Source organism: Chiloscyllium plagiosum, unplaced genomic scaffold, assembly GCF_037043375.1.
Source record: "Chiloscyllium plagiosum isolate Xiang-an unplaced genomic scaffold, Cpla_swu_hap1 HiC_scaffold_42, whole genome shotgun sequence".
In the NCBI taxonomy this organism is placed as follows: domain Eukaryota; kingdom Metazoa; phylum Chordata; class Chondrichthyes; order Orectolobiformes; family Hemiscylliidae; genus Chiloscyllium; species Chiloscyllium plagiosum.
In genome coordinates this window covers 24,131,547-24,149,114 of record NW_028270180.1, presented here as the reverse complement: position 1 = coordinate 24,149,114, position 17,568 = coordinate 24,131,547, and the positions used below count along the sequence as shown (strand labels likewise).

Genomic DNA, 17,568 nt, shown 5'->3' with positions numbered 1-17,568 from the left:
GTGCCTCAGGGGTCGGTGCTGGGCCCCTTGCTGTTTGTTATAGATGGCACCCCTACAGTGTAGAAACAGGCCATTTGGCCCAACAAGTCCACACCAATCCTCCGAAGGATATTCCACCCAAATCTATTCCCCTACCCTATTACATTTCCCCTGACTAATGCACCTAACCTACACATCCCCTGAATATTATGGGCAATTTAGAAAGGCCATTTCACCCAGCCTGCACATCTTTGGACTGCGGGAGGAACCGGAGCACCCAGAGGAAACCCACGCAGACGCAGGGAGAATGTGCAAAAGCCACACACAGTCACCCGAGGCTAGAAAGGAATCCAGGTCCCTGGTGCTGTGAGGCAGCAGTGCTAACCACTGAGCCACTGCTATTGATATGAATGATTTGGATGAGAATGTACAAGGCGTGATTAGTAGGTTTGCTGATGACACTAAAATAGGCGGTATCGTGGACAGTGAGGAAGGGTTATCAGAAATTGCAGCAGGACCTGGATCATCCCGGCAAGTGGGCTGAGAAAAGGCAAAATGGAGTTTAATATAGATAAGTGTGAGGTCTTGCATTTTGGGAGTCAAATCAAGGTAGAAGTTTCATGGTGAATGGTAGGGCCTTCAGGAGTGTAGTGGAATGGAGGGACTTGGAGTTCAGGTTCACAGTTCCCTGAAAGTGGAGTCACAGTAGACAGGGCAGTGAAGAAGGCTTTTGGCACAGGGCATTGAGTTTAGAAGTTAGGAAGTTATGTTGCAGTTATACAGTATGTTGGTGAGGTCATACTTGAACTATTGTGTTCAGTCACCTTGCTATCGGAAGGATGTTACTAAACTGGAAAGAGTGCAGGAGAAATTTACAAGGATGTTGCCTGGACTCAATGGTCTGAGTTATAGGGAGAGGTTGGACAAGCTAGAACCTTTTTCTTTAGACCATAGGAGACTGAAGGCGGGGGGGGATCTTATAGAGGCATGTAAGATCCAAATAAACCTGTTGGACTACAACCTAGTGTATGATTTTTAACTATGTACACCCCAGACCAACACTGCACCTCCACATCATTAAGATCATGAGTGGCATGGATAGGGTGAATGCACTCAGTTTTTTTTTCCAGTGCTGGAGAATCGAGGACTAGAGGACATCAGTTTAAAGATAGAGGGGAGAATATAAAAGGAAACCTGAGAGGCAACTTTTTTACACAGAGGATGGTACGCATATGAAATGAGCTGCTAGTAGAATTGGTTGAGGTGGTTACATTACCAACATTTAAAAGACATTTAGACAAATACGTGGATAGGAAAGGATTAGAAGGATATGGGCCAGGTGCAGGAAAATAAGGTTAGCATGAACAGACATTATGGCCGGCTTGGACCAGTTTGGGCCAAAGGACTTGTCTCTGTGCTGTAGGACTCCATGACTCCAAATCCTCAGGGCTTGTTGATGTGCATTCCAGAATACTGAAGTGACCCTGGAAATATTGGATACTTTGGTGGTCATCTTTCAAAATTCTGTAGACTATGAAATTGAAACAGAAATTTCTGCAGAAACAGGTCTGGTAGTATCTGTGGAGAGAAAGCAGAGTTAACCTTTCAGAACTCATTGTGTGCAGGTTTAGTTCCTCTCTTTCCTCAGAGGGAGTGCAGTGAACGTTCAGTAGGCTGATGCCAAGAATGGCAGAACTCTATGAAGAGAATTTGGTTCAACTGTGCCTGATTTCACCCGAGATTAGAAGAATGAGAGAGGATCTGATTAAAGCATATAAAATTCTAACTAGGCTAGACAGACTACATGTAGGAATCTTATACTCCACAACAACCTGATGAAGGAGCAGTGCTCCGAAAGCTCGTGCTTCCAATTAAACCTGTTGGAATATAACCTGATGTTGTGTGATTTTTGACTTTATACATGCAGGAAGGATGTTTCCTGGTTTTGGAATTGAGAACCAGGAGTCACATTCTCAGGAAGTGGAATATGTCATTTAGGATTGAGATGAAAACACATTTCTCTGCTCAGAGGGTAGTTAACTTATTTCATACCACAAGAGGCTATGGAGGCCAGGTCACTGAGAATATTCGGCAAAAAAATTGGAACGCTTTTAGACATTAAAGGCATCAAGAGATATGGAGAGAAAGCAGAAATATGCTATTGAGGTAGAAGATCAGCCAGGATATTGAGGAATTGTGAATGTGCAACGTTCACCAATTATTAATGGACATCTCCACGTCTGACCTTATGATGGAGGGAAGGTCATTGGTGAAGCAGCTGAAGATGGTTGGGTCTAGGACACTACCATGAGGAATTCCTGCAGAGATGTCCTGAAGTGAGATATTTGACCTTCAACCACAGTCATCTTTCTTTGTGCACAGAATGACTCCACCCAGCAGAGATTTTTTGCCAATTCCCACGGACTTTGTCTCTGGTGACCATGTTTGGACCAAAACTGCCATGTGTTCAGGAACTGAGTGGCGCTGGCTCTGAATTTGACATTGAGTTGTTACTGAGCAGGTTTTGACTGTTAGTATTTTTATCGTCTATTGGTAGATTTTGATCATGCATGAAGAAATTTTTATTTTCAAAACTGCAGTTTCTCAAACCTATTGTGTCAACCTTAACTCTTGTATTGCTCTTGCCTCTGAGTGAAAAAGTTGTTATCCCCCTCCAAAGCTTTGTGCTTTGCAATCTAGACAGGCACTCCAGTACTGTGGGCTATCAGAGGTACTGCACTGGTAGATATAAATGCAGAAAGCTGGACATAAGAAATCTTATAAATTTCTCAAAGAAACGCAGATGTACTATCTCTGGTGGCCTGGTCAATATTTATCCCTTCCATTAATATCATGAAAATAGATAATGTAGTCATTATTGTGTTGTTCAAATGTATAAACTTGCTGCCTGCAAATTTGCTGCTGGGTTTCCTACATTGGTATCATGTGATTACAGGTCAGAAATATTCAATTGCTTGTATACTACTTGAGGGTGTCCTGAGGTTATGAAGGGTGCTATCGATTGATTAGCTCAGTTGGACAGCTAGGTTGCAATGTCGAGTGAAGCCAGTAGCCTGGGTTCAGTTCCCACCTGAGGTATTGTGACCCTCAGGTTACACTATCACCAGTTTGTTGAAAAAGTGAAAGGTTAGATAAATATCCCCTGACTAACCTTGACCAATTTGCAATTAAACTCTGACAATCTCTTCACAGGATTCTGCAGTAAACAGTCTCAAATTCATGCTAGCTATTTACTTTTGCCATGTCCTTTTGTGGATCTGCTAGACCCAATCCACAGGTTCCCACCATTGCATTTGAACTGTTTATCTGAAAGGACTGGTAATACCCATTCAATAGGACTGGGATAGGCTTCTCCTCAGTCTTTCAATTTGGGCTTGCCCTCTTATGTAGGGCTGGTTCTGCTCCAGGGCGTCTGACCGAGGTGGTCTTGCTGGAGATGCCATTGAAGAAGGTGCAAGAAGCAGAACGAGTGGGAGCTCCAGGTTGCTTCTGTTATTAGATTAGATTAGATTAGATTACTTACAGTGTGGAAACAGGCCCTTCGGCCCAACAAGTCCACACCGCCCCACCGAAGCGCAACCCACCCATACCCCTACATTTACCCTTACCTAACGCTACGGGCAATTTAGCATGGCCAATTCACCTGACCTGCACATCTTTGGACTGTGGGAGGAAACCGGAGCACCCGGAGGAAACCCACGCAGACACGGGGAGATTGTGCAAACTCCACACAGTCAGTCGCCTGAGGTGGGAATTGAACCCGGGTCTCTGGCGCTGTGAGGCAGCAGTGCTAACCACTGTGCCACCGTGCCACCCTTCATTCCCTTCTCAAAGATTCTGTGGCCTGTGCCCAATATTAACAGCAGGTAGGGGTTGGAGGATCCAATGATGAAGCTGCTTTCTATTTTTGGAGGTGCAGAACATGGTTTTGAATCATTGTTGTGCTATGTATCTGGCCTCCTCATGGGCTGAGTGCCACCAAGCCTGTCTAGCATTCTTCTGATGAAGCAGGTTTACTTTTCAGCCCCTAACCTTGAAGACACTGGGCTTTCCAATTACAAAGTGGCCTGCCTTCTCCATTTGCTGGTCTTCTAATTGGAGTTCCTATTTGATTGATTTTGTAGATTCCCTACCATGTGGAAGCAGGCCATTCAGCCCATCAAGTCCGCACCAACCCTCCAAAGGGCGTGCCACCCAGACCCACCTCCTCTACCCTATTCCTGTAACCATGCATTTCTCATGGCTAACCCACGTAGTCTGCACAACCCTGGACACTAACCTGCACGTCTTTGGACTGAGGGAGGGAACCGGAGCACCCAGAGGAAACCCACGTGGACACTGGGAGAATGTACAAACTCCACAGTCACCTGAGATTGGAATCGAAGCGGGTCCCTGGTGCTGTGAGGCAGCACTTAACCTCACAGTGAACTGGGCCCAAGTACATTCTGTGTGCAGTGTGACCATCACTGTGGGAGGGGCATCAGAGCAATCCATTCCTTCCCACTGATTTGAGGCCAAGGAAGGATTGTGTAAAGGGAACCACATAACTGAACCGGGCAGCAGCCATAATTATTTGTCCTGTGTTCTAAGGATTGGGAGCCCAACTCTAAGGGCCATTCATCCATGGAGGAAAATCAGTTCCAACTTGTAGCTTAACCATAGCTGTACATTTTACAACAAGTGTAAATGGTTACCAGTTAGTAACACAATTTTCAATTATATATCACCCTCAACAGAGCAAAATATCCCAACAAGAATGCTACCAGACAACATTTAACATTATGCTATATCAGGAGATGTTAGGTCAAATGATCAAATATTTGGTCAAATGGCTAGGTTTCAAGGAGCTCCCTTAAAGAATGGAAGACGTGCAGAAATTTAGTGAACAATTTCAGAGCTTAGGGCAGAGAAAACTGAAGACGTAGCTGCCAATGAAGTTGTACAGGAGACCATTCCAGGAACATAGGTTTCCCTTTGAGGCTTGTGCTAGAGATGCATTGAAGAGATTCAGAGAGGAGCAACACTGGAGTGATATGAGAATGCACATGTTAATGATGTAACCATTCTGTTATTAGACCAGTAGCTAATATAAGTCATTAAGCTCCGAGTGATGAGTGAGGTGACTTGGTTTGAGCTAGGATGCAACATTGGAGTTTGGGTAAGCTCAGCTTTGCAAAAGGGACAAGGTTGAAGACTGCGCAAGAGGGAATTTGAAGAATATACCAGTAACAAAGCTTAGATAATGCAGGTCTCAGTTTCAGTTGGACTGAGATAGATGGGCATATCTTGTCATTACCTGGTGAAGAATGGTTAAGCAGCTTCCGACTGTTCAGTCTCCTCAGTTTAAGTTCTTTTTAGCACAAGGATATACTGTACTTAATTTAAAGTGTAGCTTTGTTTTACCATACAAAGGAATCAATGAGGAGGATAGGAACAGACTCACACCTAAGATCAAGTCAATATTTAGTTTTAGTAAAGCTACTTGGCCTTCTAAATCTCTACTCACAAAGCCCTGCTGTTTCCTCTCAGCTCTTTAAATATTTTCCGCAAAGTACTTATTCAATTCTCCTTTGAAGATTATCAAATCTACTTCCATTATCCTTTCAGACTGTTGATTCTAGATGGCAACAACTTGGTGTTTGAAGAAATCTTTCCTCATGTTACCCCGATTTATTTGCCCATTACTGTAGACTCCATTCCCCGGTTCCCACTTCTCTGTTGGAAATAGCTTGTTTTTATTTACTCTGTCAAAACTAGTCATGATCTTGAACACCTATACCAAATCTCCTCTTAACTGTCTGTTTTAAAGAGAATAACAGCGATGTCTTCAGTCTCCATCTTTGTCAATCCCTGTCTCTTACAATATTCTGACAAACCTTCTGCATGCTGCCTACGGACTTGGAGTGATTATTAAAGTGTGGTGCCCAGACTTGAACACTTGCACCAATATTTTATAAACGTTTAGCATAATATATTTGCTTTTGTATTCTATTAATAAAGGAACCATACGCATCCCAACTTGTCCTGCCACATTCAAACTTCTGTGAACATGAACCTACATGTTTTTCTTTTCTCTTTCCCCCCCTCCCCCTCCCCCGTGACCCCCACTTTAACATTGTACCATGTGGTTTATGTTGCATGTCTTTATCGCTCCAATTAAAATATAATGTTCAATACTTCTCTGCATTCAATTCATATTTCAAAGGGATCTGTCCATTTCATCAAACTGTATACTTCCTGAGTTTGTTCTTGTCCTCATTGTTGCTACATTTGAATTTCACATCAAATACAAACTTTGAAATAATGCTATACATATAAATGCCAGTCAGGTTATTAACATACATCAAAAAGCACAGTATTTCTAATTCCAAACCTGGGGCTCCAGCACTGTAACCCTGTCCCTAACCTGCAAAACAACCTTTCACCTCTATTCTCTGCTTCGGTCCTTTGCTCAATTTGGTATTCATGTTGCCATTGTCATTTTGATCCAGTGGATTTGAACTTTGCTAGCAAGTCTATTATTTAGTACGTTGTCAAGTTTCTTTCAAAATTCCATGTATACAAATTGCACAATATGGTCCTCTTCAACCCTTTCTGTTACTTCTAAGTATACTGGGCTCGGTGGGACAGATCTGGATTTGGGTTTGGAGAGAATGCTGAGGAGTAATTTCTCACAGTAGACCTGTAGATAAAGGGCTGTTATAAATATCAAACATATGTACAGTTGCAGCTTGAAATGTGCTCTATTGTTCTTGTCAGATTTATTTGATAGAAATTCACTGTATAAATGTAAATTTTTGCTAAATTCAGTGACTGGCTAATTGGGCTTGTTAAATGTGTTTTGTTCAGACCCATACTTATGCTGCTTATTTTTAACTCTCCAGGCACTCTGTGCACTTTGGATATATGCCTTTCTCAGCTGGAAGATGTGGGTACTCTCAACATATACCAAACCGTCCGAAGGATGCGAACGCAACGAGCCTTCAGCATCCAGACTCCTGACCAGTACTACTTCTGTTACACAGCAATTATCGAGCATGCTCAGAGGAAAAACCTACTGTCAGCCAATCATTAACGAGAGAATCTCCTCCTCCCCTCTCCCCAACATAGATTATATACCACTTCTGCACACATGCAGATGAGCTCTACTAATATACTCCTCGTACATCTGTAGACGTCCACCTTTTGTGATTGTACAAGATCCTAGAATTAGTACTAGCCTTAACTACTTGGATAGAACTTATTTTACAATGGTTTAATGCCATCGTACCAGTAGCCATCTTCATGGAGCATATAGACATTTCCTGAAGAAAATATGTTACAATTCACTTATTCCAATAATGTAGCATTAGAAATAAAATCTACGGTACAGGAGACATGAGTGGTCAATGATAAATGAAGGCGATCATTTTTGCAAAGACTGAAACCACAACCTTTAGACACCATGTGGCTGGAAATTGAAGTTCTGTAACGTGTCGTCTGTGGACCAGACTTCCTCCTTTTTCTGAAAAAGAAACTTGTTAATGCATATAAAAAGAAAATAACAACAAAAAAATTACCTCAAGCATCATCTGAGGGATAGCAGAAAGCACCAAGTTGTACTTCTGTTACCTCGGGCCATGATTAACATTGGGAGCGCCAGACGGACTCTTGACCATGGAGGCAGTTCTCGTGTCAGTCTCATTGACAAAGACAAGCTGGGGAATGAAATGTCATCAGCCGAGCTGTGTATTTGTCACTGATGTCCGTGCCTGTGAGATGAGTTTACTCTTTGTGCCTTCTTGCCTTTTATTCGTAATTGGGGCTGTAGTGCATGCAGCCAAAGTGTTATTCAAAACTTAACCTTTCTCTCAGGGGAACTTATTTTTCTTCCCTTTATCTTTCTCCATCTCTTTCTTTTTTCCATTTCTCTCAGTTGGATTTGATTTAATTAAGGTTATAAAACCATAATGGTTACCCAAACTGCTTTGAAAATCTGCAACTCCACCTGTCTCCCAAAGGCTTTGTTCAAGCTGAACTTGAGAACAGAGGAGTTTACACAGCTCGGCAATCCTCTTGCTTGTCACTGCCTCTGTTGACCCTTAATGTAAGATCTCCATATACATCAACCTGAAGCAGCCAGTCTGATCTGAACTTTGCTATATGTCAGAAATTTCTGTGGCATTGTAAATTTATTGCAGCATGACTTAACGCCATGAACAAATGACAGAACAAGTCCTGTATTTTGAATACATTTATGTGCATACTGTTGGGTCATTTTCTGCACCTGCCCAAATTTCTTAGCTTCAGGATTTCCATTATGATGGATGACATTTCTCTGTAATCTTTGAGTCGTGTCATTGCTTTCAACAATCATGAATTCTTGGCTTGTTTTTGTGTTCCTTTCCAAAGGGCAGAATGTGGAAATAATCCTTGAGAGATGGATAAACCTGTGAGGCAAGTATAAACCCTTCAGGTTGATGCAACCATAGAGATAATTGTCAGCTGACAGCAAGCAGTCCACTCCTCATGGTGAAGTGATCACACCATTAGAGCCCTGTGAGGGGAATCTAGGATGAATTCCATGATAGGAGTGCTCAATATTTTTCACTGTGTATAGTTTTCAGAGAAATAACAAGTGCTTTCATTTACCGCACAGTACCTTTCAAATGAATTATATTTTGCAACACTGATCAAATCTCTCTGCATCCTTTGAAATTTGAGGGCAATATTTATGTTGTGCTACTTTACACATGCAGTGCATTTTCTTGTCTGTTTGTTATTCAGTTTTCACTGTTTAGTTTGTGTCGGGAAGAACAAAGGCAATGGAGCAAACTCTTGACTTTGAGGAGATTGGTTTTCAGGTGTGTTGGGGTGTGGGGGGGGGGAGAGATGTTCAGCAAAAACAGCCATCACAGCCTTTAATGGTTTTCCTGTTACATTGTATTGATTTTCACACACAGGTTTATAAGGGGTCATTGTAACAGGACTGAAATTGATAGATGGTATGACTTTCGGAATTGTAAGTTTATATGTGAACTAGTGAATTGTAAGCCAAAATAGTTAAAATTAATGGTTTAATTCTATTGTGTCATTTATTGCCTTAATACAACAATGTCATGGATATTCTTGGATGATCTTGACTTAACTGATATGTGTCATACAAAATGGGTCCTAATTTCCTTTGGAGAATTGTCCTGTACTAATTCACAATTCAGTGAGCGTTTAGGTTCAGCCTTGCATCAGTACTCTCCATCACTCCCACCTAAATGGGCTGTTATCATTCTTGATTCCAAGGATATCCCAAAATAGAAGTTGTGCTTCTGACTCGCAAGTGAAAACATTGAGTTCTGATTGAACTTTTACTTGAGGGATTTTCAGTAGGTTGATTTGTTGTAAACCCATTGGTTGTGAGGAAGAAGCTAGTTCCCTCGCTCAAATTTCTGCTGCAAAATATTTTAGATTTTTGCATGAAACAGTACAATTTTACTTTTAAGAACCTCAAAGAGCAAAAAGGGAACAAACGGCTATTTTTCTCATTACTCATTGTCCTCAACGTTGGAACATTAGGCTGCCATTCAGTAAGATTATGGCTGATCTGTATCCTAACTCCATTCACTTGCCTTGGTTTATGTCCCTTAATGGCATTGGTCAGCAAAAATCTAGCGATATTAGATTTAAAATGATTTTTTAAGATGCAGTCAACTGCTTCATGTTGGAAGAGATTTCCAGACTACTACCACCTTTAGTGCAAAAATCTGTTTTATAACTTCTGAAAAGTTTTAAGAAGAGTCATAGTGAACTCAAAACATTAACTCCCTCTTTCTCCTGAATTGCCTGGCTCTGATTTTAAAGTTATGTCCTTTGATCTAGACTCGGCCTATCAGCACAAAATAAGTACACTATCTACCCTTGCAATCTCTTGTAAAATCATCCTTTACCTTTCAGTATTCCGATTTCATGTAATTTCTTCCCATAATTTAACCCTGAGTGTTTTGGGTGCCTGTACAGTTCCAAGATTAATATATCCTATTTAAGGCAGAATGTCTGAAACTGCACACATACTAAAGTGTGGGTCTTTGTATACCTCAAGCAAAGTTTCATCCACTTTATATCCTACGTTGCTGAATATAAAGGCAGCATTCCATTAGCCTTTCTAATTTTCTTTTGTATCTGTTGTTTATATTGTAGAGGCCTGTGTATGTGGATCTCTTAAATTTCTTTGGACTCACACTGGCTGTAGCTTTCATTAAATAATATTGAAGTATTTCAACATAACCTATATAGCATTAATCTACATTTTGCACTCTCCTGTAACAGCAGTACCTGAACTGCAACCTCTTAATGTTGCCAATATCTAAATGACTTGTACGGAGATTGCGTGTTCTCACTTGTGCATCTCATTTGCTGATCTGTTTTAATTTTTTGGAGTTTGGAATTGAATATTTGAATGTTCCTCACTGCTGGATAAATCCTTAGTTGCTCACATGTACACAAATGACTGGGAACAGAGATTAAAACCTTATGTGGTGCCCCCAGGATTCATGACCAACAAGGACTGCAAGTTTGAGCATTCCTGTTGTACAAGTATTTGACTCTGCAACTTTACCGCGAAAGCTATTCCACTCGCTGAGTTCAGAGGTTTTCTTCCTTACCAGCTTGAACATTGTTTAATTGATCATTGCTGCTCAGCTTCTGAGTGAGGAGCATGAACTAATTATGAGTTATTGTTACTATGTGTACAGCAGCACTCAAAGTGGAAACTCTCTTTATTGTATAGTACTTAGATTTCTTTGATCCAAAAAGAAAATGCTGAACTTAATACTCCATAAGAAGCAAATCTGGAATTGAGTGTACATCAGCCACCCAAATGATGAGGGAAAATTTGTGATATCATAACCCATCATGTAAACAATTGAATTGTATGGGCTTTTCAGGAGGAAGGGATAAACCTTGTTTTATTTCATGGTAACTAATAGTCCCAATTTGGCCTCACTAACAATACTGGCTAATGTACATTGGTAGGCATAGATCATATTATTAGTTGACACTTCATTGCACGCATGGGCCGTTATGTATATCTCAGACAAGTGGTTTTTTGGTTTTGATCCTGTTCCTGCATCAACCCTGATTTCCAGAACAATGAGTTGCAGCCTAGAATGGCATATGAATGTGGAAAAATGTTACCTGACTACTTAGGAGAATAAAACATTGGTCACAGAATTGAGGAGTAAAACTCCTTCCCATTGTGTGCTCTCCTTCTATAAGCTGACAGTAATGTTTTTGCAGTCCTTTGGATCATTTGAGCAATAATGTGACTGAGTCGACATGTATTGTTGGGAAATTGCATGTGGTCATCTCAGGCTATACTTCCCGATGTTGTAAAGGTGAAAACAAACAAGGGGGAAAACATGAGTTTGATTAGACGAGCTGACATTAAACTAAGATGAATGTGTTCAGGCTTAGAATTGAACACTATACTGGTAACAAAAGTGTGTTAGACCTTAGAGTTCCACAGCACAAATAAACTAGTCATTTTGGTTTTATCAGCAGGTTTCTCCCCAACATATAGACTCATCACCCTCATACTTCCAACCAAATTACTGAAAACCAAGAATTTGATTCAGCAACACTGAAGGAATGGTGATATATTTCCAAACGAACTTGTATGTGGTGATGAGCTTTTACATCTCTTGGTCTTGTCCATCAAAGTTATGGTGGTCATTGCTTTGGAAGGTGCAGAAAGTTTAGCTAGATGTTGCAATGAATCTTGTATTTAGTTATATTGCTGCTACTGTATTGAGGAGAAAGCGAATATTTAAGTTAATGAATGGTATGCTAATCAATATTTTGTCCTGGATAGTATTGCTCTTCTTGAATATTGTTGGAGATGTACTCATTCAGGGAAGTATGGAGTATTCTTTGCACTCCTGCCATATCTATAGATAGCACCAGGCTTTGAGGAGTCAGGAGGTGAATTACTGGTCAGAGATTCCCAGCCTCTGACCTGTTCTTGTAACCATATATTTGTATGGCTAGTTCAGTTTCTGGTCAGTGGTAACCCAGTGTCCAGGCTGGTAAATTCAGCAATTTCTTGAACTTTAGGAGGAGACGATTAGATTCCCTGTTGTTGAAGGTGGTCATTTCTGGTACTCGGGTACAAGAGCAATTTATCAGCTGAAGCCTTCATGTTGTCCAGGTCTTGCTTCTTGCAGATTCCTTCCTTCTCTGACGAGTTGCTGGTTTTGCTAAACATTGCATTCAGCAGTGAATATTCCCACTTCTGAACTTACAATAGGTAGAAGTCTGTTGATAAAGCAACTGAAGATGGTTAAGCCTAGGGCACTACCCTGAAAAACTCCAGCGGAGATGGCCTGGAGTTGAAATAGTTGACTTCCAGCAACAGCAGCTGTTGTCTTTTGTGCTAGGTATGATTCCAAACAGTGGACAATTTTCCCCAAAATTCCCATGGCTTCAATTTTACTGAATTTCTTGATGTCACGTTGTTAAATGTTGTCTGGACACACATCATATTTGGAGTTCAGCTCTTTTATTCACGTTTTGGCTAAGGTTGGAATGAAATCCAGTGTCAGATGGCACTGGTAAAACAAAAACTGAGTGTCCGTTCACAGGTTATTGCTTGAATATGTGCTGCCTGGGGGAACAGTCAACAATATCTTCTGTGCTGCTTTGCTAATAATCCCCAGTTTCCAGTAATGGATCTATCTCTCCTCATTCCATCAATATGTCAGGCTGATGCACTGTAACACTGCACATTTTCCAGACCTAGACATCGGATTGTCAGCAAGGACCAACTTAGCCCTAATCCTTGATCACCTGTACTGTGTCTTGCAGCCATTCCAACCCCATAAAGACCCTACTTCTCAACATTTTTATTTCCAAATTCTCATCCCACCTCAACTGAGGATAGTCGCTAGTTGTCAAATTAAGGTAACAAAATAAAACAGTTTGATATAAATAATTTGGATATAAAGGGACTGTCTCTACATGCCGCTCAAAATAGGCTGAGAACAAAATACTGGAGAATGGCTTTTCCACTTTATAGATGTGTACGTGTGTGTGCCACCATTTATTCCTCAACCAACATTTCTGAAACAGATTGTCTGGTCATTAACACATTGACCTTTGTGGAGACTTGCTATGCAACCCACAACAAGTGGACTGCAGTGATTCAAGAGGGCAGCTCATCACCACCTTCTCAAGGGCTATCAATGATGGCCAGCCAGCAACGCCCAAGTCTCACAAATGAATTTGAAAAAAATACAAATAGGCTATTATCTTCCCTATTTTACTACAGTGACTACACGTCCTTCATTGGCTGTAAAGTGCTTTGAGATTAGGGTGCTAAATAAATGCCAGGTTTTTAAAAATGTCTATTCTGTGTGCATGCATCTATTTGTCTACATGGTATTTTCTTCATCATGTTTCCTTCAGGATTAAAGGTTGATAATACAGCTTTTGATGCCAGTGAGATTTAGAGCTCTGCTTTTGACAAGTGTGCTCATTGTGACCAGCGATTTTCCAACTCCAAAACTGGCCACTGCTAGAGGGTGTTAGAGTAAATCTATTATGCTAACATGTAACTCGTGCCCAGAGTTTAAGTATTTGAAGTGTGTTTGCCTTAACACCTGCAATAACTATATGGGTGAGTACTTGACAATCGTTAAGAAACTGCTAAGCCTTTAGTTCTTGTAATTTATTACAAGTTGAGATTGTAGTAGATTCATGGAGCAAATATACTGCTTAATCGCAAAGTATGGTATAGATCAGGGAAGCAATTCAAACCATCTAACCGATCATCCCAAAGAACGTCTAAAACCAATTGCCATAGCGCTCAACTGCTTTTTGAACTACTCCTCCATGACATTGTGCTTATTCCAGAAGTTTATCTTCATGAGTGGTTTCTAAACAGAATCTAGATATAGTAGCCATTTTGAACCTCTTCACCTGTCCATATGCTTGTGCCATTTTGCTCAATAGGGCAGTGTGATCTTTATTTTATTTGCACTTGGAATTAACAGTGACAAAATGGTACAGAACAAAACTCTTCCAGCAACATGCTTTGAAGATGATGCTGGAATGCAGAAACCTGGATTAATTAAATAAAGTTCAGGCTGGGTCTGTATCAAAAACACATTTTCTTGTCTTCACTTCCCACCCAGGCTAAGGGACAAGGGATGTATTGTTTTCTCAACAATGCATGTCATCCGGACCCCAGTCATCGTGTTTTATTCTAGAAAACACCAGGAGGTGGGAACAAAATATCTAATGTTTGTCTGCCAAAGTCCAGACTTGCCAGTTGTTATTTTAAAGATGTTTCAAACAACAGGATGGACTTTTAAATCAGTCTGTGAAATACCCCACTGTTTGCAAGAGGTGCTGCTTGAAGCTAACACTGGTATGTGCCAAGGATTTGAGATAGAACCAACAAAACAGTGGAATTTCTCCCTATCAGGTCCATTTGGTCTCATTCCTTTGTTCATTTCCAGCTGTCCTTTAAACTCGTGTTTTCCATTTTTTTAATCAATTTATTTTGTAAAGGGTGTTACCAGTTCTGTTTCCACTACTGTTTTTGGAAGGACAATCTATTTCGTAAGAGTCTTTGAATTAAAATCACTTTCTAAACTTTTCTCATTGTCCTTTTGGTGAGTGCCTAGTTGCCAATTTACCAGCCTAGGGCAAGTGTCTTTTTTTTTCCTTAATGATCTGATCAAGCTTCTCGTTTAGAGCACAGCTCTCTGCTCCCCCCTCAACCTTGCAGGTGCAATGCTAACTGCCCCTTCTGCTGAGTTTAATATTCTCAAGAATGTGAATTTAAGCAGATTTCATCTTGCCCCTGTGCACTGATGAGTTGATTCTTTGTTCATTTAGTCCAGGAATATTGATATTGCTCCGATGTTGTTCTGAACATTAATGCAAGTCATTGTTGATTTGACAGTAGTTTGATTGAAATATTGCGAATATTCAGAACATATCAAAGTATTGTTCTTAGCACATATTCTGAGATGAGCAACATGACAAACCTGACCCACAAATTAGTTTAGCTGATGTCTTTCTACAAGCAAAACAATTTGCCGAATACTTCCTGTATTCTCAAAGACCATGCTCCTTTAACTGTGGAATTTGGAAATTCCTATTCAGATCAGGTTGTTTGTTGATAACTATGTTGTGACATCATCCACAATTGGTGTATTTTTTATATTTTATGTTCAACTGTTCACTTGATTCACAAGGAACAAAATTTACTCTTGCACTGTTAGATTTGTACTGAATTGTTGGTGCAATGATTGCCCAAACATGAAATGAGACCAATTGTGGTGTAGAAGTATAGCAGGGCTCAAAGACTTAGTACTGATGTGGTACTGACACAGCAGTTTTGTTCCAATCTGTAGCATTCCCACAGAGCCCTCTGCAGTTAACCCCTTTACTGGGTGTGAACCACCAAACCCCAGTAATCTTGTTCACTGCAGCAGTTGAATGCTCACTTTTTTTCTTTTGATACTGTGGCCAAATTTCAGCAAAAGTTGTCAAGTTATTGGGACCACCATAGGTATAATGTTTCCAAATCATTGGAAAAGTTGTGTTACAGGACACAGTGGCTGAGACACGGGCCTATTACTAGTCAACTGTAGTTAAAACAACCTGCCCATAATAAGTTAAAGTGCTTTAAAAATATTTATTGTAACTCAACTGACAAAATTATGCTTTGTGAAGATTGTTATTACATTACGTATATTGTTAATTCCTGTTCTTTTCCAGTGCTGTTCAAGTAATGTACTATTTATTATTTTTTTAAGTCAATAAACCATTTTATTTCACTACAACTGAAATGATTGGTGACTTGCAATTGGATAACTTGGATGTATTTCCTATATTACAGAGGATGAACATTGCCTTCCATAGTACTTCGGTAGTTGCGTCACACTTTAGGACATTCTGACGTTGTGAAAGGTGCTTTATAAATGCAAGTCTTTCCTCCTGGATTTGACCTTTGGGTTATTTCCATCAACATTTGATGGAACACCTCCTAGTCCAACCTGCAATTAAAAAGATTTTGCACTTGAGTTATCAGTCACCCAGAAATATCAAGCAAGCTTTGTTTAGAGGAGGCAGCCAGGCCCTGCAGCTGAGTTTACACCAAGTTATATTGAATCAGAAGAGTTACTGATTATTTTTGGGTTGTGCTGACTCTCCTTGTGATGGGAAGCCAGGCGTTTGACCTTGAAGGCACTTAATCTGTGAGCTCACACCCAGCTTTTTGGACCATGTATATCCAGGTGGAACAGTTTCCAGCAGATATTCTCTATCCCCTTGGTGTCAGTGCAACACACACTACCTCATAAATGTATACTCAAGGACCACCACTCATTCCTATGGAATGAAAGTCAAAGTTGGAGAGTCAACACTTGGTAAACTATCTCAAGAGCTGAGTAACTGCACCAAGTAACAAAGACGATAGACTTCAGACTGACTTTATTTTGAACCTTCAGGTGTGTGTTTTTTTTGTCAGCTAACATCTGGATGTGTAAGACAATTTCCTGATGGATCAGACTTCCTGTGAAAGCATCATCAAGTATGTAAAGGTGCTATATAAATGCAAGCTTGTTCAGTGCATCTTCTGAAATGATGCGAGTAAAGCTTCTGTTCTCCCATTGTGAGACGTTGACTTCAGTTGTTTTGAGAGAAATATCCTTGTACAAGTCTCAGCCTTTGGGAAGAAAACTGCAGATCAAATATATTTTAAATGAATGTATTGGCTTAAAATGTAGCACAGAGCTCTGCAAAGAATATATCTGTTCCTACAAACTCCACATTGCGCAAATGGAGAAACATTGAAGAGATTATGGTTATAGTTGCACCTTAATAGGGGAAGGTCAGTATGATGTTAGTTGAAGTTATTCTGGACACAAAGACTGCAAAAATGACCAGTTGTTCTAGTTAGTGTTGGTTTGGGGAAGGATTTTTGGTGAGCACATTGGGCTCTCTGGTATCCACCCGTAAGAAAACTAGCTTTAATAGAGGGATCAGGAATATTTAGTGACATTTTTATTATGAAGTTGTACACATTTCCTCAGCTAAATAGGAAGCTTCGGGGAGGCCTGCATCAAAGGAGCCTGGAGGCTGAGCTCTGAGCTGTTCACAGCTTCAGGATTTAATCTTCCATTGCTGCCCTCTCCCAAAGTGTTGTGGGTGCTTCATATTGATGCGTTGTGGAAGTGTCTCCATTTCACTTGAGAATTACTCTTGGATCACACCAGCCAGGCAACAGCACCAAGTCCAAGTCTCTCCCTCGTGTTTTCATAATGCGGGAAGTTTGAATGTTTGGCCCCGAATGGCCAGGCAGGTGCCTCTAATGTGAGTACGTGCTCGGCTCCGGTAAAGAGCTCTGATTTGTTGCCATGTTCATTCTATCCTTGAATCCTCGTGTCCCGTAAATACTGACCTTCTGAAAGCAACTATCTCAAACCAAAATAACAGCAAAATACTGCAGACACTGGCAATCTGAAACAAAGTGCTGGAGAAGCAGCAGGTCAGGTAGCATCCGGGTAGGTAGATAGACAGACAGTT

At 40.6% G+C, this 17,568-nt stretch overlaps 1 protein-coding gene and 1 long non-coding RNA gene across 4 annotated transcripts in view; one reads left to right on the top strand and one right to left on the bottom strand.

Annotated features, from left to right (window-relative positions):
* ptpn9a (protein tyrosine phosphatase non-receptor type 9a) overlaps positions 1–15,833 on the top strand; it is a 240,778-nt gene extending 224,945 nt beyond the window's left edge. For all 3 annotated transcript variants that reach the window (XM_087982140.1, XM_043680532.2, XM_043680534.2), the window contains one exon: positions 6,885–15,833. In XM_087982140.1, coding sequence (XP_087838266.1) covers positions 6,885–7,075 — 191 coding nt within the window. In that variant the 3' untranslated portion in view covers positions 7,076–15,833. The remainder of the gene's footprint in view (positions 1–6,884) is intronic.
* LOC148137566 (uncharacterized) overlaps positions 15,753–17,568 on the bottom strand; it is a 46,255-nt gene continuing 44,439 nt past the window's right edge. The window contains exon 3 of the long non-coding RNA XR_015754154.1: positions 15,753–16,037. This is a non-coding gene — a long non-coding RNA (uncharacterized LOC148137566). The remainder of the gene's footprint in view (positions 16,038–17,568) is intronic.